The sequence below is a fragment of the Corythoichthys intestinalis genome, chromosome 3, assembly GCF_030265065.1.
Source record: "Corythoichthys intestinalis isolate RoL2023-P3 chromosome 3, ASM3026506v1, whole genome shotgun sequence".
NCBI classification, from domain to species: domain Eukaryota; kingdom Metazoa; phylum Chordata; class Actinopteri; order Syngnathiformes; family Syngnathidae; genus Corythoichthys; species Corythoichthys intestinalis.
Genome location: NC_080397.1, coordinates 64,075,229 through 64,101,569, shown reverse-complemented (window position 1 = coordinate 64,101,569; position 26,341 = coordinate 64,075,229). Strand labels below are relative to the sequence as shown.

The following is a 26,341-nucleotide window of genomic DNA, read 5'->3' as shown; positions in this document are numbered from 1 at the left end:
GGGGACAGGGAAGATGGTTAAAATTGACGGGAAGATGGATGCAGCCAAATACAGGAACATTCTGGAAGAAAACCTGTTGGTATCTGCACAAGACCTGAGACTGGGACGGAGATTTATCTTCCAACAGGACAACGATCCAAAATATAAAGCCAAATCTACAATGGAATGGTTAAAAAATAAACGTATCCAGGTGTTAGAATGGCCAAGTCAAAGTCCAGACCTGAATCCAATTGAGAATCTGTGGAAAGAGCTGAAGACTGCTGTTTACAAACACTCTCCATCCAACCTCACTGAGCTTGAGCTGTTTTGCAAGGAAGAATGGGCAAGAATGTCAGTCTCTCGATGTGCAAAACTGATAGAAACATACCCCAAGCGACTTGCAGCTGTAATTGGAGCAAAAGGTGGCGCTACAAAGTATTAACGCAAGGGGGCCGAATAATATTGCACGCCCCACTTTTCAGTTTTTTATTTGTTAAAAAAGTTGAAATTATCCAATAAATTTTGTTCCACTTCACGATTGTGGCCTACTTGTTGTTGATTCTTGACAAAAAATTAAAATTTTATATCTTTATGTTTGAAGCCTGAAATGTGGCGAAAGGTTGCAAGGTTCAAGGGGGCCGAATACTTTTGCAAGGCACTGTATTATTGCCATTCATTTAAATATCTAACATTTAGTACATGTTTTGACCTACGTAGGGCGCCATGTTTTACGCACACAATGCACGCTTGGGATGATGACGCGGTTGGGCTGGACTGGGAGAATATAGGTGTGCTAGCTAGCAAGCTGGCATGATTTGGTCCAGGCAGATTGTTTTGTTACAGAGCTGTGGGATGAGTTCCCGACGTCGTACCTGCATCCAATTCCAGCTCATCGGCAGAGTCTTTAAACCGATCCTAGGTGGCTTGCCGAGATATTGACTTGCTGCCATTTGACAGTTTGTATATCCCTTCGTTGCTAGTTGCATAATTGCCTTGTTTTTTTTTTGTTTTGTTTTTTTCCTGAAGGGAATAGTGCCTTTTCTCGTATTTACCGTTAGACTGTTTGTATTACTCTAACACACTTAATATAATCAATCAGGGAATAGTATCTTTTCTTGCATTTACTGTTTGACTGTTTGCATTACTCTAACACACCCAATATGAAATAAAAAGCATTTATATCATAGTTTAAGGAAAACAAGCAGAATAAGAGATACATGACGCCTTCTTATAACGGAAGCCCAACAAGTGCATCATGCAACTGACTGAGCAAGATTGACGATGACGAGGCAAGACATCTACAAGCCCATGTCTGCACCACCAACTTCCGCAATCAGTTCTTCCGGACAGTCCAGAACAAAAGGCAGGACATCTTGTCTCGACAAGGAACATCTGATAAGGAGGAACCCGAGCCTTAGAAGTGAGCTCTCACGTGGCGCTGAGGTGGCAAACTCCACAACCCTTTTTGCCCTGACAACAGTAATTCCCGAATCCTCCTGTCCAAGCCACAAACAGACAATAATTCTAAACGACACCCAAGCACACCCTTCTTCTGCCCACAGCCCCCTGCGAGAGCCTTCAAAAAGACTGAATGTTTAAGTAATTGTTGTAATTTTTCTCGGGAACCTCCTGTTGACTTGTGATATGGTGACCTTGGAACGAGTCTGTCTCCTCGCTAGGGTTGGGCATCGAGCATTGAGCATTGATGGGACCCGGTTCTAACATTCCGGTTCTCCCGGAACCGTTCGACTTTTTAAATTTCGATTCCATGTTTCGATGCCCTGACCGCCGGGCGGAAAAAATTGCCATGAAGAAGAAGCCCCAAGAAGCGTGTGCTTGTGCATTGCAACTTAATTACAACCATGGACACGGCGTGGCGGTGCTCAAAAATTTGGCTTAATTTTACAAAAAAAAAAAAAGACCAGTCAGCTCAGTGGAACATTTGCAACACAACTGTTTCATGCAAAGGTGGCTGCACGACCAATTATGCACGACCGGCCTCATGGAATATAGCCTAAGTGCCAAATGCAAAGCTAGCCGAGTGCTACTTAGATGACACGCTACGCCGTTAGAACCAGGTAAGTAAAACAAAACATTACGTCTGTCTTCTGCTGTTCCCGCAATCCGACCTCAGATTAAGCAGTAGATGATGAATGGATGGATGGATGGATGGATGGATGGATGGATGGATGGATGGATGGATGGATGGATGGATGGATGGATGGGTTTCAGATGGATGGATGGATGGATGGATGATGGAAAATATTACGAGAATAATTCGTATTATTACGTCGGGCTATAGTCGATATCATTTATATCGAACTAGATGCAAAATGACAGACTCGGCAGCGTTAAAATATAGATGCGAAATGAAAGACTCGCTAGCGGTAGTAAACAGCCGTCATCTTAAAGCAATGGATGCCTCCGTTAAAATCAACAGTATTTAAAGGATTTTTGTTTTGGAATCTGTTGTGTTGCTTATTTAGAAAGAAGTAGCCATATGAGGCATTCTATTACTTTTTAATGAACTCGTAGCAGTGAAAACATAGCATCACATCACAAAGCTTCCTAGCCAGAAGCTCTCATCTCTTCTTCTCCGCATTATACGTATACACTCCTACAGCGCCACTCACTGGCCTAACTGATATTGTTGCATCATAAACATTGCATGTGTCTGTAAACACAACAGAATCGGTTTTAGCAAAAAGGAAACCTTATTATTTTGCCTCATCTACATCACATTATAATCAATAGTAGAATTTATATCAATGCTTCTTTGTAGCTCCCAGCCAATGTACATGTATGGCAAAACAATAAAAGTAAAGGTTTTCTCCGTAAGCTTTTAGAAAATAACCATCGTTGTGAAAGTTCACTCCTGTGGAAAGAAACTTCATCACGTTTACGTTCAAAGACTGATATTTATATACAGGTTAAATTTTATAATTTATAAATTTTATATTAATCGAATTAATAATAAATAATCATTTTCATTTCATATAAATAATAACAATACATTTTAAATTCATATAATTTTTTAAAAATGGAGAAGTTAAGACATAAATATAAAATACTACATTTTTAAACTATAGATTTTTTGACCCTGCCTTTTTTTGGGGGGGAGGGGGGGGGGCTGCCTCTTAAAAGAATCGGAATTGATAATCGTTCCGAACCGGAATCGAAACATGGAACCGGAATCGTTCAATTTCAAATGATGCCCAACCCTACTCCTCACCTGAGTCTGTTTGATCGCTGTCGATCTGAATAAATTGTCAACTTGTGCTTCGAAGCCTTTTTTCAGCTTTCAAAATGGAGTCAGTGCAAGGAGTTAAGACTAAGTTGAACACGGCATTTTGGCCGGGTTGTTAGAGTCTCGCCGGTCTTTGGAGCAGTGTCAGCGCAGGTCCGGTGGTTCGGCTGGTGTGATTCCGGCAATCTGGCTAAAGTTCTGTCTAATCTAGCTAAAGTTATACCCTTGGACTGCAGGACAGTTTGAACTTGTTTGGATGGTAGTCGAGGTTCTTTATCCACCATTCGCACAATCTTTTGTTGAAATTTTTCGTCAGTTCTTCTTTTCCGTTCACATCTAGGGAGGTTAGCCACAGTGCCGTGGGCTTTACACTTATTGATGACACTGCGCACTGTAAAAACAGGAACATTCAGGTCTTGGAGACGGACTTGTAGCCTTGAAATTGACCATGCTTCCTCATAGTTTTACTTCTCAAGTCCTCAGACGGTTCTTTGGTCTTTTCTCCATGCTCAATGTGGTACACACAAGGACACAGGACAGAGGTTGAGTCAACTTTACTCCATTTTAACTGGCTGCAAGTGTGATTTAGTTATTGCTACCACCTGTTATGTGCCACAGGTAAGTAACAGGTGCTGTTGATTACACAAATTAGAGAAGCATCACATGATTTTTCAAAGGGTGCCAATACTTTTGTCCGGCCCATTTTTAAAATGATAATGATTTGATTTTATTTCCCATTCTCTTTTGTGTTTTTTTTCATTGTAAGCAAAATAAATGAAGATATTACTACCAAAGTAATGATTGCAATTTCAAATGCAATCATTTTCTGGGAGAAATTGAGCATTATCTGACAGAATTGCAAAGGTGCCAATACTTTTGGCCAACACTGTAATTATGAGGTTTATATCTTTTTTTTTTCCCACTCATTGACACATCCATCCATCCATTGTTTTTTTTCATGACAATTATATGAATCATCAATTATTTCTAGTTTTTGTCATCAACAACCTGCTTAATTATTTTGTTTACATTTTTTTTACGTGAACATTTTGCTATTTCGTGTTTTTTATATTTGGAAAAAACTGTAAATGGCAATTTTAAGCTGTGATTTATTTGCATGCATTTTTCTCTGATAGACGTGAGCGAATTCAAATATAGTCTTTCATTTACTCCCGTTATGACTCAATATTCTTCTTTTTTTTAATTAAAGTTCACAGGGTTCATATTTTGTGAGTGTTCTGTATTTGCATCTTTTTTAACTCGGTAAAAAAAAAAAAAAAAGTGATACGGCTTCTAAATAGTTAACAAAAACGCATCTTCTTCTAGCAAAACGCAGTGTGTGAGCGGAATTCTGTCACCTTTGAAGTTCTTTGTCAGCAATGCGACGAGTCACAGTCAGAAATCCACCAAAAATGAATGAAAAGCCAATCAGATGGCAGCATACAAGTCGGAATCTGAGTGTGAAATTACTTTGTTAAAAGGAAGAATGGACTCTGGTGTTTTTGTGCGTGTGTCTGTGTGCTGAACTGTTGAGTGGTTCCTGTTGCCTGGAGTGAGTTTTATTTGACAATTTTGGATGCTGTAACTGTGCAAAACTGTCCTCAAAACATTGCGAGAGATAATTGGATTTTGTTGTTGTTGTTAGGGCTGCAGGCATCGGTTAATCCATCGATTAGTTAGTTCTAATAATCGAGTCATTGGATTACGAAGTGTTGAAGAATAAATTTTAGGAGATGTAAAACAAAGAAACGAGTGTTTAACCCTGCAATAACATTTATTCTGGCTTGCTAAAATTGCACTTTCAAAAGAGCCTTAAATGTGAATACAAAATCAAATTCCTGAGTGTGGATTCTTGCACTTTCACTTCACAAGAGCACTAAATGCAAATAAAACTAAATTAATACAGTGGTATGAAAAAGTATTTCGAATACTTTTTCCTTTTGTAATTTCTCACATTTCTGCATCAAATGTGATTTGATCTTTGTCGAAATCACACAGATGAAAAAAAAACAGTATCTGCTTTAACTAAAACCACCCAAACATTAATAGGTTTTCATATTTTAATGAGAATAGTATATGCAAACAATGACAGAAGGAGGGAAAAGTAATTAAGTGAACCTTCTACCTAAGTAGACTTAAAGAGCAATTGATTTTTACTAGGGCTGTCAAAATTATTGCGTTAACGGGCGGTAATTAATTTTTTAAATTAATCACGTTAAAATATTTGATGCAATCAACGCACATGTCCCGCTCAGATTAAAATGACAGTATAATGTTCGCTTGTTACTTGTTTTTTGGTGTTTGGCGCCCTCTGCTGGCGCTTGGGTCCAACTGATTTTATAGCTTTCAGCACCATGAGTAAGAGGTGTAATTATTGACATCAACAATGGCGAGCTATTAGTTTATTTTTTGATTGAACATTTTTCAAATTAAGAGGGGTTTTAAAATAAAATTTCTATAACTTGTACTAACATTTATCTTTTAAGATCTACAAGTCTTTCTATCCATGGATCCCTTTAAGAGAATGTTAATAATGCTAATGCCATCTTGTTGATTTATTGTTATAATAAACTAATACAGTACTTATGTACCGTATGTTGAATGTATATATCCGTCTTGTCTTATCTTTCCATTCCAACAATAATTTACAGAAAAATATGGCATATTTTATAGATGGTTAGAATTGCGATTAATTACGATTAATTAATTTTTAAGCTGTAATTAACTCGATTAAAGATTTTAATCGTTTGACAGCCCTAATTTTTACCAAACATTTTAAATCAGGTGTGTGCCCAATCACTGATGAGTGGTTTAAAGCTGCCCTGCCCTCTATAAAACACACACCTGGTAAGAATTGTCTTGATGAGAAGCATTGTCTGATGTGCATCATGGCTCGGTCAAAAGAGCTGTATGAAGACCTGCAATCAAGGATTGTTGATTTGTATTGAAGGAATCTGACCGGAATCACGCCAGCCGAACCGCTGGACCCGCGCTGGCGCAGCTCCAGGGACCCGGGCTAGCGAGACTCCAACAACCTGGCCAAAAGGCCAATCTCCACGCATTCACCATAGTCTTAACCCCTTGTACTGACTCCATTTTGAAAGCTGGAAAAAGGCTTCGAAGCACAAGTTGAAAATTTATTCAGGTCAACAGCGATCAAATGGTAAGGCGAAACAGACTCAGGTGAGGAGGCAGATTCGTTCCAGGGTTACCACATCACAAGTCAACAAAAAAAAATGACAATGCTTCGTTAAACATTCAGTCTTTTGAAGGTTCACTCATAAAAAAATAAAAATAGGTTTGAGGATAAGCCTGAGAATGATTGGTGTTCTATCTGCTCCATATAAGCAATATTTCAACATTGCTTACACGGCCGAGAGTCGGGGCAAACTGCTCGTATGTGTGTGTGACATGCACGAACAGTGCGTGCATGCTATCGATCCATATACTTTGACTATAAGCCTAAACCGGGATTATATATGTCTGTTATTTGTGTCCTCTTTTTAATAGCAAAAAGCCTACGGCTACGTTCATACTACAGGTCTTAATGCACAAATCCGATTTTTTTTCATATCTGCGCACTAATTCGCAGTCCGACATGCACTGAGCAAGATGACCCGCTTACACAGAAGCATCAAAACAAATGACCATACAATCACACATGCTGGCTGTCATCCGTCATTCCAGGGATATCATATTTTGCTTATTAATTTCGATGTGTCTTCGCCTGACCCTGATATTTACAACTATCTTGTCCACACAAAATCAGCCTATTCTCACGAAAGTTTGAAAATCTTTAAGAGCTTGGAGGCTTATAAATGCTACGTTGTTGGTTGGGTGAAACAGGTCCTCGTACACGAAAATTCGGCAGGAATCTTGTGCTCGGGAAGGTGAGTTACGAAATTTTCAATTCAAAATCTTTTGTTCTTGCTAACATCCACTGTCAAGTCTAATGTATTTCATGTCATTTGTCAATGGAGCTAGGGCTTTTAATGTTTATATGGTTTAGCGATAGCACTCTCACTACATACATATATAATATGTAGTAAATATGAAGTGCGATAGCACTACTCCAGATTGTCCCTAGTTGAATTTATTTTTTGGCTTTTGACCTCAATAGTGAAATTGTAAATTAATTGTATGACAACTGTCTTATTATCCCCTTATAATTATATATTTTCAGGTAGTTCATTCACAACGTCTGAGTGTATGTTGTCAGCGATTAGCCTAGCAATGATCTTAATTGTGGTTGTCAGCCCAAAACCCTCTAAATATATATTAAATGCATCTTACCAGATATATAATGACTACTACATAATCTGTGGGAGTCGTTTGGAGCCCAGTTTTCTCGTCGAATTGCAGCAGTCCATCTCGCTCTCCTCTCCGGGTCTCTCGGAATACGGTAAAACTTCAAGTCTCTCCGTCTATCTTCTCTGTTTTTGCAACCGACCGCCACACACGACTTCATCATTTTGATTATTAATGTTAACGAGCAGAAAAACACGCCATAACAGGAGGAATTTACGAAGCGCTAATGCATTAACATGACGAATATACGGGCAACATGGCGCGGGGGCGTGGCTGTGACGTCACGTGAGTAGGGTCTATTAACGTCTCTGCCACAGTTTGGGATTTTTGGGATTTAGCAACAAAGTAACTGGCTTTCAGGGCTTTCTTAATTACCTTTGTAGTTTTTCTCAAAAAAGTTGCCCATTTCTCTGTGTTTTCACAAAGGCGTACAGAATAGTCCATCGACTTGTTCTGAAGCGACAGGCGTTCATTTGGAGATGACGTTCAAGCTTGTATGGCGCCATGGCGCTAGATAGCCGCTCGTGTCGCGTTCAATAACTGCCCGGGTTTCTAGCCCTCTCCCACCTTGCTGTCCTCGATAATGTGTTGGAATAAAACAAAGAGGGAGGATCAACGGTCGTCACGTATGGATTAAATGAAAAGGACTTTTGTGTATATCGACACTTGACGAGTCAAATAATGAACAGTAGACGTGCTGGGGTCCACATTGTTGCGGAGAGCAAGGTGGCTGATGGCTAGAAATCCGAGCAGCTCTTGAACGCAACACGACTAGTCTGCACACAACCGAGAACTTTTTGCTTACTCCTTCCTTCCTACTGCAACTTTGCCCGACGATGTTAAAAAAAAAAGCGACATTGGATCATTTCTCGCGGCACACCTGACGATCTCTCACGGCGGCGGCACAATCGGTTCAAAAACACTGGAATGTAGGGTTCATCCTCTCCGTGTGTGTATGTTTTTGTGGAAGATTAAAAAAAAACATTACACAATTCAGTTTAATCGAGCTAGGGTGGGCACGGCCATCCCTCAGGGCGGGCACGACCCCCTAATGCCCGCCCATGCCGCCGGGTCTGCGTCCATATTTTGTATATTAATCAAATTTTGTTGCACTGCATTCTTCAAACTTCTCACCCCAAAGGATTGTCAGAACTTACAGTAGATAGCGCCAAACCTTTTTCTAAAAGAGGAAAAGAACGAAGTTAAGGAAGAACTTTTATTTTTTTAAGCTTGTAATCAAGTATCAAAACTGACAAAAGACAAATAAAGCAAACTGCAGTAAACAAAATAGAATATAAATTAAACAATTCCCAGATTGGGGGCCCCCTAGTGGTCAGGGGCCCTAAGCAGCTGCATAGTCTGCGTATAGGCTGGGCCGACCCTCCTGGGGCGGAACCGTTTTACGAAATTTGCAGTACATCTGGCCTATGTCCGCTCCTGTTATATTTAGCTATCTGGGAGGACACTGTCATGAGTAGGGAAATCAGTCGATCGCACCATTTTTTCAGAGGATGAAAAGGATCGGGGTCAGGAGCCTGATCACGATCCTGATTATTTGATTCAGGTGTGTTGGAGGAGGGAGACAAGGAAAACGAGCGGAATGGGGGCTCTCAAGGACCGGGGCTTGGGCACCCCTGGTGTACTGTATAAACACTTCTGTTGAGGACATCAAATCCTCACACGGCGCAATTCTGACATCTGCTGGTCAGTCTGTGTAGTTTGACGTCACATGGATCTGACTCGAGGGAACTTTTTTTATTATTTGGCTTCACTTCACGCAGCTATTAATTTCTCATATGAGACCCAATGGGTGACACTATTCTCTATTTAAAAGCTGCTGATCAAATACTTGATGCTTTAGATCTGATACATGCATTCTCTGAAGCCTCTAGTCTCGAACCGAATCGAAAGAAATGTGAATTAATAGATGGGAGAGATTCTAATATCCATTTCTAATATAGAAAATGTTCAATTTAGTAAGGCTTCTGAGGGTTTTATTTTTGAAGAGCAGAACTTTAAAGCGGCAGACAACCGTCGCAGCGCTCTATATGCATCTAGCGCTCCTTACATGTGATATCTATAAAGTAAAGACGAGAAGAAGAAAAAAAAAAACACCAAAGAAGAAGAAAAGGCGGAAGTTAGCATCGCTTCAAAACAAGCGCCCGCCGACATCAAAATGTTGAAAGATATGGTGAGACAACGATTATTGACGGCGGCCGATGAAATCTTCGAATTGTTTGAAAGAACGATCGCGTCGTACGAGGAGCAACTTTGTCGCGCGAGAGAGGAGAGCGAGCGACAACGACGATTACTTGAAGACCTTTGCAACACTCCAAATGTCATCCGCACCCAAGGTTGGTTCACATTTCGCTTCCATTTGATTTTAGAACTCCAAAAGACATTCGCTTTTTATATGTAGTCGTCTTCACACATTGAAGCAATTTCTCCTTCCCGTGGACATTTTTTTAAAAATGGGGATGTACCTGTTGTTTTCATGTAATTATCTGCTGTTTTATTACATTGCGCAAAGAAAAGAAATAAATCACATTCGATCTTGGCGCACCTGCAAGTCAAAGTACCACTGTCAGAGTAAATTGTGTTATTCATGACCAAACAGTCTATTCTTTTACTTTGCAGCATTACTGTTTTGTTTGTTTTTTGTGGCAGAGGCTCCACAACTTCAAGAGAAACAAGAGGCGCCGGAGCCTGCCCTCCTCAAAGAGGAGGAGGAAGCGACTGACATCAGTGAGTTTCACTTGACGGGTGACAATGAAGATGACGAAGCACCCGTGTGGTCGCAGTTTCATTCTCACAGTCCGGGTGGAGAACCCCGTGCAGGATCCCCACCCAACAACCACATGGCGCCATTATCAGACAGCTATGAAGGGGAAGAACTATTGAGGACCCACAAACGCGCTGAAGGTGAAGACAAACAGAATTGAAGCGCAAAAGTCACTCACAGCAGGGAGTGCTAAGGATCTTTTTTTAATTTTTCTCCATCCAAATACAGCTGTTTCGGTCCAAATTTGTCATGCTTGCGTGTTTTCTCCGTTCAAGGCATGCACAATCGCAGTCCAGACGCGTGCTGGATAGTTTACGTACTACTGCTAGGCTACTACAAAGACAGCGTTGTATTTGACCTACAGTGTGTGGTGGAGTTTTTTTTTTTTATTGGAAATAAAAGCGCCTATTTATTATAATGCCAATCAGTAGCCCAACCAGTTTCACCAGTGAGAGGTCACAACTAGAGGTGTGCAAAATTTCCGATTCTTAGATTATTCGCGATTCGGCCGTGGAAGATTCGAGAACGATTCGCAAACATCCAAATTCCGATCATTGATATATGCCAAGTAAAGCGGAAGTACAACACACTCAGCGCGCCGCGCGGTCAATGAGGAACAGAGCGAGAGTAGCTAAACATCATGCTTCTCATTACCCGGCCCCTCGGGTAATGCCAATGCTCAACTCACGGCTCTAGCTCAACTCATGCCACGAGATATAAAAACACAACAACATACCTGACTGCTGCCGAAAAGCTGCTACAAAGTACATCCACATAATGTTACGGTAGATATCATTTATATATGATTAGATGCAATATGGATTCGGTAGCGTTAGCAGAACACCTACAAAAAGCTAGATGCGGGCGTTAGTAGACGGCCCCCATCTTAAAGCAGTACACCTCCCTGCAAGGCTGTTGTAGCGAACCTTCCAAGCAAACCTAATTAACTTTTTATCTAAAATACTCCTAAATCGGTAAAATATTGACTTGAATCTATCTTTAAAATAGTTTTAAAACTTTCACATGTCGAAAGTAGACAAAAGGGAAATTATGGAATAACGGGAGCAATTTTAACAACTTTAACGGTTGATTCACAGCATAAAATTAATTGAATGTAGTTTAAAGCTGCTGATACAGAATCGGGACTGGAGTTTTTTTATTTAGTGTTATTTTTGTATATTTGTTTACTGCTATATGTTAACTTGATACTGAAATAGTAATTTGGTTTAGCCTGAGAGTATTTTTGAACAATTTTGGAACTAATGTACAAAACATTTAAAAAATATATATATATATTATTTTTTTTTAAAAAGGAGGGCGGTGCATCAATAATCGTTTTATAATCGAATCGGAGCCTCTGTATCGTAATCGTAATCGAATCGTTAGGTGCCCAAAGATTCCCAGCTCTAGTCACAACAATAATCACATGGCTCCATTTTACCAATCGGACTCAAGCTTGTCGTTTTCCAGTCACGCCTTTTCAATCACGTGGCGTCTTAAAAGCACTGTAAAAAATGAAGTATTTGACATAGAGCGCCGCCGTCAACATGACTTGAAAGCGTGGATTTTAATTTGTCTCCCAGTTTATATTTGGCATCAATTTACCACGGAAAACCAGAGATATGATCCTTTTAGTCTCATAGTACGACATATGCTTTCTTCACTCACTTTTTGGGGGGGGGGGGGGGGGGGGGGGTTCCCCCCGTTCCCCCCATCGCCTCAATTCAATGTTTTTGTTGTTGTATTTTGTTTTGAAACAATTCCGATACTGCTTATGATCAATCACAGTATCAATGAAAATGAATAGTAGCGAGGCTGATACCCAATCACCAGGCTACAATGAGTTAATTTGTCTGTTATATCCAATCAGACAAGCATTCTTTGAGTAGACACTGCTTATAATCAATTACAGTATCAAATAATATAATAGTCACAACTGATAATCAATTGCTATGACTTATTATTAACTTCAGGATCGCGGATCGTCGGCGACTTACATGGACAGCAAACAATAACACTTCACTGCGTTAAACAAGCGGCACATTTTATTTAACCCACAGTATAAAGTGTACAAGCAAACAAGCAACAATTGTATTTCAGCTCATAGATTACATGCAATAACATAAATCTCATTACCGTGTGCTGGAAGGACGGAGAGCCGGGCGTCCTCGGTAAAGCGAGCAAAGAAATACCAAGGCTGGGCGTCCGCGCGCGTGAACCCACAGCAGACTCTGATTGTACTTGTCTCCGTCGCTTCTTTATAGCAAGTACCGCGCCCCGTAACTTCCCCTCCCGTTCGAGTTTCACACGGCTTTTGAGAATATTTGGATCTCCCTTAGATGTTTCGCACGGCCTACGGCCTTCGAGAATCCTTACTCCCTTTTTGGTAGCCAACTGGACGAGGTGACCTTACTCCCTTTTTGCATTCCGATTCGCGCGGAAAACATGTTATGTTCCTTATTTTGCGGTATCGGCGGTACCTTGCTCCCCTTTTCGCATGAGTCAGCTTGATAAGGTTGAAAACAACACATTCCGATTTATGTTACCTTGCAGCTTGATGTCAGTTGATGAGGTTAAAAACAACATTCCTTTATATAAGGCTTTGGGGCCTTGTCTTACATATTTCTTTGGCTTAATCTGAAAACGAGAGGTAGGATACTGTTTGGGCTCCAGGCACGGCCAGCACTCACAAGCCAAATGTTGAATGAATGACAACATTCTGCTGTGCTGTCTTGATTTTTTTTTCCTTCTTCTTCAAGGTAACTTGGATGACACTGACTGGGATCTAACCTTTGAAACAGAAGATGATGACAGTGCCTCACTTTTGGACAAAAGTGCAAGCAATGCATGCAATGCAGAACATGTTACAAATCAAGACTTTGAAGGTGAATATATATTTAGGACTATCATATTCGTATCCATTCCTCGAGCAGTGTACCAGACTGCGTCTTAAATGATTCTTTTGCCCCTAAAATTTGAGTCGATTCCGGGTACATCCGAATCATCAACAAAGCTGTCAGTGTTCAAATTGCTCTTTCATTGTGTTAGCATGTGCACAACCTCACATTCACCTTATAATACCTAGACAGAAATAATAGCAGGTCATTAAATCAAATGTCATTCAAACTCATGGTTTTAAAACAGAACATAAATGATCACATAACAACAAACTATGGCTACGTTCATACTACAGGTCATAATGCACGAATCCGATTTTTTGTCATATCCGTTTTTTTGGCGCGCCCGTTCAGACTGCCTTTGTCCATTGAGACCGTTCAAGTATTAAGCATGCGCACTAATTCGCAGTCCGACACGCGCTGAGCAAGAAGACCCGCATGCACAGAAGCATCAAAACAAATGACATACAGTGATACCTCAGCTCACGAACGCTTAAGCTCACGAACTTTTCGCCTCAAGAACATTAAATTCGCGAGCATATAGTCTCTGCTGACGAACTAGTTTTCGGCGGACGAACCAATTCACGCGGTCGAAAAGCGCCACGAGAAGCTGACGCACGCTCACGGCGTCCCAGTTCGTCCCCTCACTTTCGTTGAGTGCGGACGTGGTTTGTGTTTGATAGAGATTTTGGACCATATTGAGTGTACTTTTGCTATTATGGGACCGAAAAAGAGTTACCTACAGTCCTTATGGAAGGTGACTCGTGTTACCAATTCGCCCTCGACTGGTAATTGGCGGTGCTTTCAGCTTCCCACCGTAGTGAGAAGTGGACCGGCGAGTCACGTTGGCTCGTTGTCTTCGGTTCGCCCGATTTCCTCTCCAGAAAGGAGGCGGCGTGCATACAAACACCCAGAGGCGTCGGATGGCTTTTTGTGGGCACTTTTATTAACAACCAAAAGCATGTGGGGGGCACAGCAGTGGAGTCTACGCTAACTGCGCACTTTGCCGGTAACACTCTCCTTCCAAACAGTAACTCCCTCCCTCCCTCCTCCTCCCACTCCATTCCATCAAGCCATCAACTACCATCACAAAGGTAAATAAAACGACTTTATTATACAGTACAGTTTATTTCTTTAATTATAATACAATAGCACATTTATTATACATAAAATAAGGTATATTTTTGTGTAGTTTTAAGGCTTATTTAGTAGAAAATGATGTTTTATGGGGACCTGGGAACGGATTATTCTCATTTTAATGGTTTCTTATGGGAAATAAATGTTCGGAAGACGAACTTTTCGCCTTACACACACTTTCTGGAAACCAATTATGTTCGTGAGCTGAGGTATCACTGTACGTCATTCCAGGGATATCATATTTTTCTTTTCAAAAGGAGGACACAAATAACAGACGTAAATAATCCCCGTTTAGGCTTATATTCAAAGTTTATATGGATCGATAGCATGCACACGCTGTCCGTGAATGTCACACACACATACGGGCAGTTTGCCCCGACTCTCGGCCGTCTTGCAATGTTGAAATTAGGAGTGGGAACCTCAAGGCACCTCACGATAGGTGATATTCTACGATACAACTACAGTTGTATCGTAGAATATCATGTATCAAATTTCTGACCAATATATCGATATTTGCTGTATCGTGAGATAATCGTTATCGTGAGCCTTGTATCGCGAATCGTATCGTATCGTGAGGTGTCTTGAGGTTCCCACTCCTATCTGTAATTGTCGATTGCCGTGACTAGGAAGGCTCCGCTTGTTGTGATGCAGTTTTCTTACCAAGCAGTGAAAACTAAAGAAGGTGATAGTGTTTCAAATGAGCATGTACATTTGTTGTGTTGGCCTTGTTTGTTGAAACAACCTCCAAACACATTTTGCAGACTGGTTAGTCCTTTTTGGGCGCCTCGCCATTTTCATTTGGTTTAAAATCTAATATTCCCACACCGGGGCTGTGTTGTTTGGCTTGGAAATCAGCATTTTCCGTCCATTTTTGTCTTCCTCACTCCGCTCGCTCATTGCTGTACGCCAACAGTGCACTCGCCCCCGCCTCTCCCCATTGAATGATGGTCACGCAAACTCAAATGTATAAAAACGAACATACCCAGTCAATAAAACAGAGGGAATGCTCTTCACAGCATATTGCGCTGTTGGTAACAAGCCAGCCGAACTTTTAACAGCACGTCCGCCGCACATCTGCCGCGCGCACACGCACGCATGCACTCGAGGCGATAAATCGCAGCAGGAAAATGACCGCCTTCATTTTCATTTGCCGTGCGATAAATGGAATTATTGCATATCGCGACAGGCTTACTACCAATCACCTTTATTTTGAAACCAATACTGTATAAGATGAATCATGACAGTATAGAGAAACAGTATATGCCAATTTGTAGATTTGATCTCCTCTGGGTGGGCAGCTCTATTTCATTGTTGCAGCTTTGCAACGTTTGGCCGGACTAGTACCAATGGATGCCACATGCTTTGTCTTCTAGTTTCCCTATATTTTGAGCAACAGTGTATACCAGTACTTCTCAAAATAGTGGGACGCGGAGCGATGCCAGGGGGGGGCGCATGTGACCTCGGGGAACATGCTTTTTTTTTTTTTTTGGGCCGTACTGGAATAAAGTGTACTTGCACATACACTCAGTGGGTGGCAGTGGCGCTCCCATTTTCAGAGTGCGCACAGTATTTTTGAACCAAGGAAGAGCACTCAGCACACACAGAAAACAGATATGAAGAGCAGTGTGCCGCCGCCGTTTTCGAAAGCCGTTTTCCAACCGGACTCACTCACGCAGCGACCCACTTTATTGTCCGGTTCTCACGTCGCCGCCCGAGAAGTGCCATTTTCGGTTTGGGATCGTCACGACGACCGCCCTCACCTACGGTTCTACCTCGGCCGCTGAGAATGCGCTTTTTTCGTGCCGTTTGCCTTTTAGCTTTGACTTTTAATACAGTGGCTGATGAGGAAAGACCACGTTTTACTGTGTCTAAAAATAATTATAGCGGACAGCCAGAAGCCAAATCAATTAAGACGCCACTTAGACATTAGACCCCAATCTCATTGATAAGCCGCTTGATTGTTTTTCGGTGAAAACGTGCCGAATATTGCCAACAATCGTCCTGCTTTGTCAGTGTTTTATCAGTAAACCAGTGAGCATTGTTAGCATGCTCATTGCAAAATAACTCCACACCACAAGGAGGTAAATACTGTGAGCAGCAAAAATAAAAACTGTCCTTCTGTCCAAGGACACTCTTTTTTTCTTTTATTCAGTTTTGTTTTTTCGGTCAAATTTTTTGGCATATTGTCCTCATGAGTGAATGTTTCTAATCAATTATAATTTGTTATTATTTACTGATTTTATTACATTTTATTTTTCTGTATCAAATGGTCAAAAATGTACCTTGAGTGTATTTTTTACAGCTTGGATGTGACTTTTTTTTTCAAATTCAGGCAAATTGATGCGCGTCAAGTCTTCTCTGTTACAAACAAAACAATGTTAAAGAAGTTATACTTTATTATAAGTTGATCTGTTACTTTTTTTCTTTATTAGGAAAAAAAGGACACAATGTTAGGCAGATGCATATTTATAATAGTAATTTTATAGACAAATGATACTATTTACAGTGGCGGCCTTGGGGGTGCGTAACAGAAAATAATTGAGAAGCACTGGTCTATACTAAGGTTATTGACCTATCACCAGTGTTTACTTATTGATTTGAGTAGGGTTGCAGCTATCGAATATTTTAGTAATCGACTGAAAATTCTATCGATTAATGGAGTAATCGGATAAAACAAATATATTTTTAGGTGAAGAGCAATTATAAATATACATGAGAAAACAAGACATTTCATCTAATCTTGAACCATTTTCAGTCAATCAATGTCTTTATTTTCGATGTATATTGTTGAAAACAGCCAACAATTGCATCTCAGATGTAACTAGAATTTTTAAAAAAAGACTAATTCACTGCTTTCACTCAAAAAACTTTTAGATCTTATTAAAAAAAAATATATATATATATATATATATATATATATATATATATATATCTTACCTAAAAATGCATAACATTTATGCATAACAACAAAAATTGATAACACACATCACTTAAAAGTTAGGATTTTTTCCCACGTGTTTCAATTGAGTTTCTCTTTGTGTCAAGCCATTTTTAAGTTCTAGTTAAGTTTTAAGTTAGTCTAAACTGTAAGTCCTGATAGGATTTTGAGTTTTTGCAGTGTTCAAAATAAATGTATGATACAGGCTGTATTGGAGCACATTAGGGACCAGTGCTACTTGGTGTTTTATCCAGCAATGACTACTGAGCTAAAATTGATAGTTAGCATGATTTAGGTTTTATTTTACACCCTCATCACTCCACAATGCTATGGTATGTTAAAGCCTGTATGTAAGACACGTTAGCTACGCATCGACAGTGGTCATAATCAATTGAAACCTAGCCCTCCGCAGGGCTAACGTTACGTGAGCTAGTAGCGACAGTAACGTTAATCTTATTTATTAGCGCTTAGCGCTGTACTGCTTTAAGATGGCGGCTATTTACTAACGCTGCCCAGACGCGGCCGAGTCTGTCATTTCGCATCTAGTTCAACATACATGTGATCTCTATGAGACGCATCAGACGCTACCTGTACCAACGTAGCATCGTGCGGGCTAGTATTTAGCAACGTCGGCGTCGTTTGTGGCGGCTGTCGGCTGCAGTAAGTTTTTTTTTTCCTTCTTCCTCTCCGCACCTGACAGCGCGTTGTCCCGCATTAAAAGTAGTCCGAGCAAAACGTGGTGCTTAGAGCTGTCAAAATAAACAATTACTCGAGGTGAATAAAATTGCTCGGATCAGTTTTTACTCGAGTTGCTCGAGTACTCGTTTCAGCTCTAGATTTGAGTAGTCATTGAGGGTTCATCCTATGGAAAATGAAATCATTTGGGGTGAAGTTACACCCTATCAGAGGCAGATTTGATCAAACGCAATGGCAAAATGCGATGTTCATTTGACTGTTCAGTGAGCAAAACTGATGTAGCCTAAATTCCATTGCACATATTATATTAGTATATATCTTTGTTGGACTGGAGGCTTTTTTAGTAAACTAGCTTCCCGCATACTCTGGTTGCAGGTTTGTGGTGCGTTATGGCAGGCCGACAAAGATCTTATTCACTCAAGGAAGCCATTGAAATGGTTTGCCTTCCCGATGGTGCTTTATCAGAGACGGAATCCATTTCAGACGATGAAATTGGTGATCCAGATTTTGTTGAACCTGCTGAAGCATACGAGTCTGACTTCAGCCTTGACGATGATGAGTTACTGGGAGCAATAGCAATACCTAATCCAAACACACTTCATGTTGAAATTCATAACGTACATGCAGACAATGACACTGGGGTCCAAGATAATGATGAACCTCAACCCGGCCCAGCTCCAGTGAACAAAGTTTTTTCTTGGAGGCAGAGGAAACCCCCAGCAGCTGACGTAGACCCTTCATTCCAAGGACCTGCATTCTCACCTCCACCAGATGAAATACCAAGTCCAAAGTGGTATTTTGATCAGTTCATGGACGAATCCGTGTTTAAACTTATTTCTGACCAATCAAACCTGTATGCAGTTATGAAGAATGGCCCAGAACTAAAAACAACCCCTTCTGAAATGGAGCAATTCATTGGTTTACACATATTGATGACAGTAGTACGTATGCCATCGTACCGCATGTACTGGCAGACAACGACACGCTACGACCCAATCGCAACTGTCATGGGACGTAAGCGATTTGATAATCTGCGAACGTACATCCATATGAACGACAATACCAATGTGAAGCAAAAGGGTGAGCCTGGATACGATCCGTTGTTCAAGGTGCGACCAGTCCTTGAGAAAGTCCGTGCAAACTGTTTGAAAGTTGAACCGGAAGAAAACCACTCCATTGATGAGCAGATGATCCCCTTCAAAGGAAAAATCGGAATGAAACGATATATCAAGAACAAGCCGAAAAAATGGGGAATCAAGGTCTTTACTCGTGCAGGTGTCACTGGATTAGTCTATGACTTTGAAGTATACACTGGAAAAGGGACCCTACCCAATGAGCGTGGACTCTGTATCGCAGGTGAAGTTGTGCTTCGTCTCGTATCGGATGTTCCGAAAGGACTTAACTACAAGTGCTTCTTCGACAACCGGTTCTCGTCACCTGAACTCATTGTGGACCTGAAGAAAATGGGAATTCTATCAGTCGCTACCATCAATCGAAACCGTCTACATGGATGTCCCCTCAAAAGTGACAAGGAACTTTCAAAGGCTGGGCGTGGTGCATATGAAGTGAAATATGAGATGACAAGTGGGATGGCAATCGTGAAGTGGTATGATAACAAAGCAGTGTTACTGGCATCGTCCTTCGTTGGCCCTGATCCTGTTGATAGATGCAGAAGGTGGTCAAAAGAGAAGAAGGAATATGTGGAAGTGGACAGACCCCACATTGTCAAGGTGTACAATAACAACATGGGAGGAGTTGACTTGGCAGACACGTTTGCTGCACTTTATCGCGTTGAATTCCGCCCAGGTCGTTGGTATCTGCGCATCTTGTACTATTTGATTGACCTATCGCTGGTCAACGGCTGGCTCCTTTACCGCCGTCATCTCACCCAGAAGCAAGAGAAGAAGTATATGCCGCTTCTTGACTTCCGCGCTCAAGTTGCGGATGCCCTCATCAAGGTTGGCAAACGGGCTAACTTGAACAGTCGAAAAAGAGGACGACCGTCATCGGAAGAGGCTCCAGAACGCAGTCGAGGTGCCACATCTTCACCTCCAGGTCAGAGGATCAGTCCTCCATCAGTTGAGGTCAGACTAGACCGATTCGATCATTTTCCCATCCATGCTGATAAACGTGGACGATGCAGAGTGTGCAAGAATGGCTACACGCAAATGGCCTGTCGGAAGTGCAGAGTACTTTTGTGCTTTACAAAGAACAAACATTGTTTCTTGGACTACCACACGAAGAGGTGACCTTCAGACCTGGCCTTCTCAATTAGGATTTGAGACATCGGTATAGTGTTATTGGTATTATATCTCAACATTATTTGATGTAGGGGATGAAAATTTATTCTTGTTGTTCTTAATTATCTGGGTCTTTTTCAAAGACCCAGATAGTGTTATTCCGTTTTTTTTTTTTTTTTTTTTTTTTTTTTTTATGGGATTTTTTTCGGCGCGCCGCATAGCCCAAACCGTTTGACTGATCGGCACCGTTCGGATATCGAAACGACCGGAATTTTCACGCGACGCAGGGAATTTTCAGGGAAACGGCCCCGAAAAATTTTCCGTTTGCCCCTAAACGCCGATTTTTCACCGATTTTTTTTTTTTTGGGGGGGGGGGGGGGGGGGGGGATCAAAATGTATGTAGTCCTACAAATTTTGACTAAATCACATAATTTAGACATAAAAACTTCCGTGACGGTGAGGCATAAAAGTTGTATACAGTATTTTGAAAAAATTTACGGCTCCCCGGAAATTTGCCAAAAACTTTCCCATTCATTTCTAATGGGATGCAACGTTCAAATTTCCCATTCACTTTCAATGGAATTTACATTACATTGATGCCACTGACGTCCATGTATGTCGATTCTATTGATGCTAATGTACTCGGATTCAATTGGCGCATATGTAAGTCGATGCCATTGACCACCATGGACGTCCAAATTTCCCATTCATTTCCAATGGCATTTACATTGCATTGAAGCCAATTTAGACAGATGCAATTGACGGCCATGTATGTCAATTGTATTGATGTCAATATACTTGGATTCCATTGACGCAAATGTAAGTCGATGCCATTGACGGCCATGGACGTCCAAATTTCCCATTCATTTTAAATGGCAAAAAAACTAGTGTCTCCAAATCAACAGGAAATGACCAGATATCAATAGGACATGTCCCCAAATGACCAGATATGACCAGGACACGACCCCCCAAATGATGTGATATGACCAGCACACGCCCCCCAAATGACCTGATATGACCACGACACGCCCCCAAATGTCCCCAAATGACCTGATATGACCAGGACACGCCCCCAAAAGTCCAAAAATGACCTGATATGACCTGGACATGTCCCCGAAATGTCCCCAAATCAACAGGAAGTGACTTGATATTGTCCCCGAAATGTCCCCAAACCAACCTGGGCGGGGCTAAGATCTGTATCTCCACACAGCAAAGACTCAGAGTAAATTCTCTAGAAATTGCAGTTTCTAGTCTACACCAAGTTGTTTTTGTTGTTATTCTTCCACTGTAAAGTAGTTTGAAACATTTTTTTTCAAATGTTCTATGCAAATAAAGTTAGTTTTCATACCATATTAAGTTTTCGGCGTTAATTTACCACACCGGACCAATGTTGTAAACCTGCAACATCTCAGAATACATTACATGTGAAGCTCTTGCTAAAAAAAAAAAAAAAAAGTCTTAATTGTATACTGCTACCCAATATGACAATTTTCCCCAAATATCAGATTTTTCCTGTTACAAAAACTTAATTTGAGCCTCAGAGGGATATGAGGAAAAATGTGTCTTTAAATCTGCCATTTAGCTCGTCATCATAGTCATCATAATGAACGCCTGTGTCCCCTCGCCTTTTGTAATATTGTGAGATAGAATTATCCGAGGCACCCTGAAGTGCACGCGGCGCCAATGTTGTTTACTCACATGATGTAGGAGTGAGTTAGTTACGGCCTGCCCAAAGCCGTAAGCTGTGTTAATGTTGAAGCTGAATGTGCTAATAAAGAGACAAAGTGCCAGCACGTCACGTGTGGTACACCTTTGTTACGAAAAAGCACAAAACAAGACACCTTTCTCTGCCTCTTAGCTCTCAAGTGCGCCATTGTAATCTGTTTGAGGCAATGCATGAGCGGGTCATTCCGCGCATGCGTCAAATATTTTAACGTGATTAATTTAAAAAATTAATTACCGCCCGTTAACGTGATAAATTTGACAGCACTAATACAGGCATGTGCCGGCTACCGGTTTCACGGTTTACCGTGGTGTGAAAACGTCGCGGTTTCAAAACCACTAAAATTTTCCGTCAGACCGTAGTACGGTATTCGCTATTTTTCGTGTGTCAAAAATGCAGCCAGAAGTGGCTTGGCGCGGCAGCGCTCACCCCCTCCCGTTTGTTGCTGTGTGTGAAAGTGACGCTATCGGCTAGACAGCCAGTGAACCCAAAAACAAATACTCCAAACATAAGGCATACTTTTCTTCAATTTATTGAGCTCTCAAATCATGGTAAGTGAAATATACAAAGTGAATACATTTAAAATGTTGTACAATTAGATTTTTTCATGTGTGTAGCTTCAACAGATTAGCACCATGGAAAAAGTTCGCCAAAAACAAAACACACATTTTCCTTTCAAATTCAATATACAAACTAAAAGGTTACAAAGATGAATGTTAACCTAGGCTTAGCTGGGAGAGCAACTTCGTTGAGTGTGACAGCCGCAGAGTGAGAAAACAAGCTTGATTCGCTTGAATGAAGGGGAAAAGGGGATAGCATCAAAGATCGCTAATTGCGAAAGATGCTCTTGCCCTAAGCACAAATCCACGTTCGCTGGATCAAGGTGAGGTCTCACTCCCAATGTTTTTTGTTTGTTTGTTTGTTTGTTTAGATGAAACCTTTCCACAACAATATTTACAGTTTAAACTAACTTATACATTTTTAACTTATTAACTTATGAATTCTTTGTTTTTTAACACATAGGCATGACATCATGTAGACTAGAGCTGACAACAGTGGCTGAAAATGGCGAAACTTCACTTGAGCTTTTCCACCCTCAAAAAAATTATGCAGTAGATTTAAAAAAAAAAAAAAAAAAAAAAATTCAGAAGTGTTTTTACTTTTTTATGGAAATTATTTTGTTCTTGCTCTAATCTTGAGCAACTTGAGGTTATATATATATATATATATATATATATATATATATATTTATTTTATATATATATAATTTTATATTTTTTTATTGATAATTTATTTTAACAATATATTCATGTTCCAATTTGCAACTATGTTCGTTCTGAAAAATTAAAAAAAAAATCCTGTTCAATGGAATTTTTTTTTTTTTAACCCATACATCTCAAAATAACACATTTTGGAGCTATAATTGCAATAACGTGAAACCGCGGTATTTTTGCCCATGGTTATCATACCGTCAAAATCTCATACCGGCACATGCCTACACTAATATATATTTTGATAAATTAGCAACTCTGAGCTAGTTCAAAAAACAATGGGTAAAAAATGACACTTTGTGTGTATGGGGTAAAAAATGGCAGCCACTTTGGTTCTGGTGACGTCACAGAGAATGGTGACTAGAGGTGTGCAAAATTTCCGATTCTTAGATTATTCACGATTCGGCCATGGAAGATTCGAGAACGATTCACAAACATCCAAATTCCGATTATTGAAATATGCCAAGTAAAGCGGAAGTACAACACAAGCCGCGCCGCGCGTTCTTCAGGACGCAATGAGGAAGAACGGAGCGAGAGTAGCTAAACATCATGCTTCTCATTACCCGGCCCCTCGGGTAATGCCAATGCTCAACTCACGGCTCTAGCTCAACTCATGCCACAAGATAAAAAAAACACAACAACATACCTGACTGCAGCCGAAAAGCTGCTACAAAGTACATCCACATAATGTTACGGTAGATATCATTTATATAGGACTAGATGCGACATAGATTCGGTAGCGTTAGCAGCACATCTACAGAAAGCTAGATGCGGGCGTTAGTAAACGGCCGCCATCTTAAAGCAGTACACTTCCCTGCAAGGCTGTTGTAGCGAACCTTCCAAGCGAACCTAATTAACTTTTTATCTAAAATACTCCTAAATCGGTAAAATATTGACTTGAATCTATCTTTAAAATAGTTTTAAAACTTTCACATCTCGAAAGTATACAAAAGGGAAATTATGGAATAACGGGAGCAAGTTTAACAACTTTAACGGTTGATTCACAACATTAAATTAATTGAATGTAGTTTAAAGCTGCTGATACAGAATGGGGACTGGAGTTTTTTATTTACTGTTATTTTTGTATATTTGTTTACTGTTATATGTTAACTTGATACTGAAATTGTAATTTGGTTTAGCCTGAGAGTATTTTTGAACAATTTTGGAACTATGTACAAAACATTTAAAAAAAAAAAAAAAAAAAAAGGAGGGGGGTGCATCAATAATCGTTTTTAGAGCTGCAGCTATCGAATATTTTAGTAATCGAGTAATTGACTGAAAATCCTATCGATTAATCGAGTAATCGGATAAAACATATTTTTTTAGGTAAAAAGTCATTATACATATACATGAGAAAACAAGACATTTCATCTAATATTGAACCATTTTCAGTCAATGTCTTTATTTTCAATGTACATTGTTGAAAACAGCCAACAATTGCCTCTCAGATGTGACTAGAATAAAAAATAAAAAGACAAATTCACTGCTTTCACTCGAAAAACTTTTAGATCTTATAAAATATATATTTTTCTTACCTAAAGATGCCATTACGCTTGATAACACACATCACTTAAAAGTTAGGTGTTTTTCCCCACGTGTTTCGATTGAATTTCCATTTGTGTCAAGCCATTTGTAAGTTCTAGTTAAGTTTTAAGTTAGTCTAAACCAGGGGTGTCCAAACTTTTTGCAAAGGGGGCCAGATTTGGTGTGGTTAAAATGTGGGGGGCCGACCTTGGCTGACGTCCTTTACGTAAAACAATATATTTTAACACATTTTAGCAAGCCATTCTGTGTGTCACATTTGCTTTATTATTTTTTTTAATTAATAATTTCAACAATCTCGCAACTAGCCTTTGTGGCGTACTCTTTCGAATTTCGGGCTCTTGCGAAATACTGCTGCTGTGAAATTAAACTAGCTTCAAGTTGCTTCAATTTATCGCTACGTATTTACCCTGTAATCTTGTCGTACGTGTCAGCGTGTCTTGTTTGTAATATCGCCTCACATTGAACTATTAAAAGCAGCGACTGTCTCTTTGCAAATGAGGCAGACACAGTTGTTGCGTATTTCAGTGAAGAAATAGTCCAATTTCCACCTATCCTTGAAGCGTCGGCCGTCGCAGTCAACTTTCTTTTTTTTGTTGATTTTCGCCATTTTAGAAAATTGGGAGTAAAGGGTCACACGGGGTAATGTTGCTTAGAGTGCTGCTGCTTTTTAGTGGGTAAATGAGGAGTAGCATTTAGTGTGTAAGCTACTTCATATGCTGGTAGCAGTACTGCTGACCAATTTATTAAGTCTGTGTGTGGGCCAGACGTTATTGATTTTATGACAGAGGCTGGGGGCCGGATGAAATTTGTCCACGGGCCGTATTTGGCCCCCGGGCCGGACTTTGGACATGTCTGGTCTAAACTGTAAGTCCTGATAGATTTTGAGTTTTTGCAGTGTTCAAAATAAATGTATTGTAACATATCAGGTTATAATATGGCGGGGATATTTGCATGCGTTCCTGAATGCACCGCATGACGTGCGGGGGTGAGGGAGGTGCGGGAGAGCGAGAGACGTGCCTTTCTGTTGTTGCTGTCGTTTCACAAGATCCCAAAAAATAAATAATTGCAACCTAACGAAGCGGGTGACTCTTTGTCAACGTTACAGTATGATACCTGCTGTATTGGAGCACATTAGGGACCAGTGCTACTGGGTGTTTTATCCAGCAATAGCCACCTTTACATGCTGACTTTTATTCATACCGATTCAAATCATTCCGAATGAAAATTTCACATCAGCTGTTTACATGTCACTTCATCTATTCCGATCCAGCGTTTACATGTGTCTGTCTTTTATTCCGAAAGGACGTTTGACAACTGCTGTCTGACATGCGCAGATTAATTAAAACAAAGCGTCACGTTGCAAAACATGGAGATCGATCGTCAGATCAGCTGCTGTTTTAACTTTTCGAGTGGAAACAAAACTTCAGAATGATACGCCGTTCATTTAAAAAGTTGTGTGGGTGCGCTGTGCGTGTGCTTGGAAGCCATGTTGCAAGTGACGTTACTTACGTCACCAAGTGATGTCACCACGTCAGTACGGAGCATGTGCAGAAAGAACGCAACCAGACACCATTCCGC

General features: G+C 40.4%; 1 protein-coding gene across 5 annotated transcripts in view; it reads left to right on the top strand.

Moving 5' to 3' along the window:
• Positions 1–9,363: 9,363 nt before the first annotated feature.
• The window catches only part of LOC130913356 (piggyBac transposable element-derived protein 2-like), a 49,855-nt gene continuing 32,877 nt past the window's right edge, over positions 9,364–26,341 (top strand). For 2 of the 5 annotated variants that reach the window (XM_057831920.1, XM_057831916.1), the window contains exons 1-3: positions 9,365–9,888; positions 10,202–10,456; positions 13,076–13,201. In XM_057831920.1, coding sequence (XP_057687903.1) covers positions 9,711–9,888; positions 10,202–10,456; positions 13,076–13,201 — 559 coding nt within the window. In that variant the 5' untranslated portion in view covers positions 9,365–9,710. Of the gene's footprint in view, positions 9,889–10,201; positions 10,457–13,075; positions 13,202–26,341 lie in introns of all 5 variants that reach the window. The other 3 variants (XM_057831918.1, XM_057831919.1, XM_057831915.1) reach the window with 3 other exon arrangements.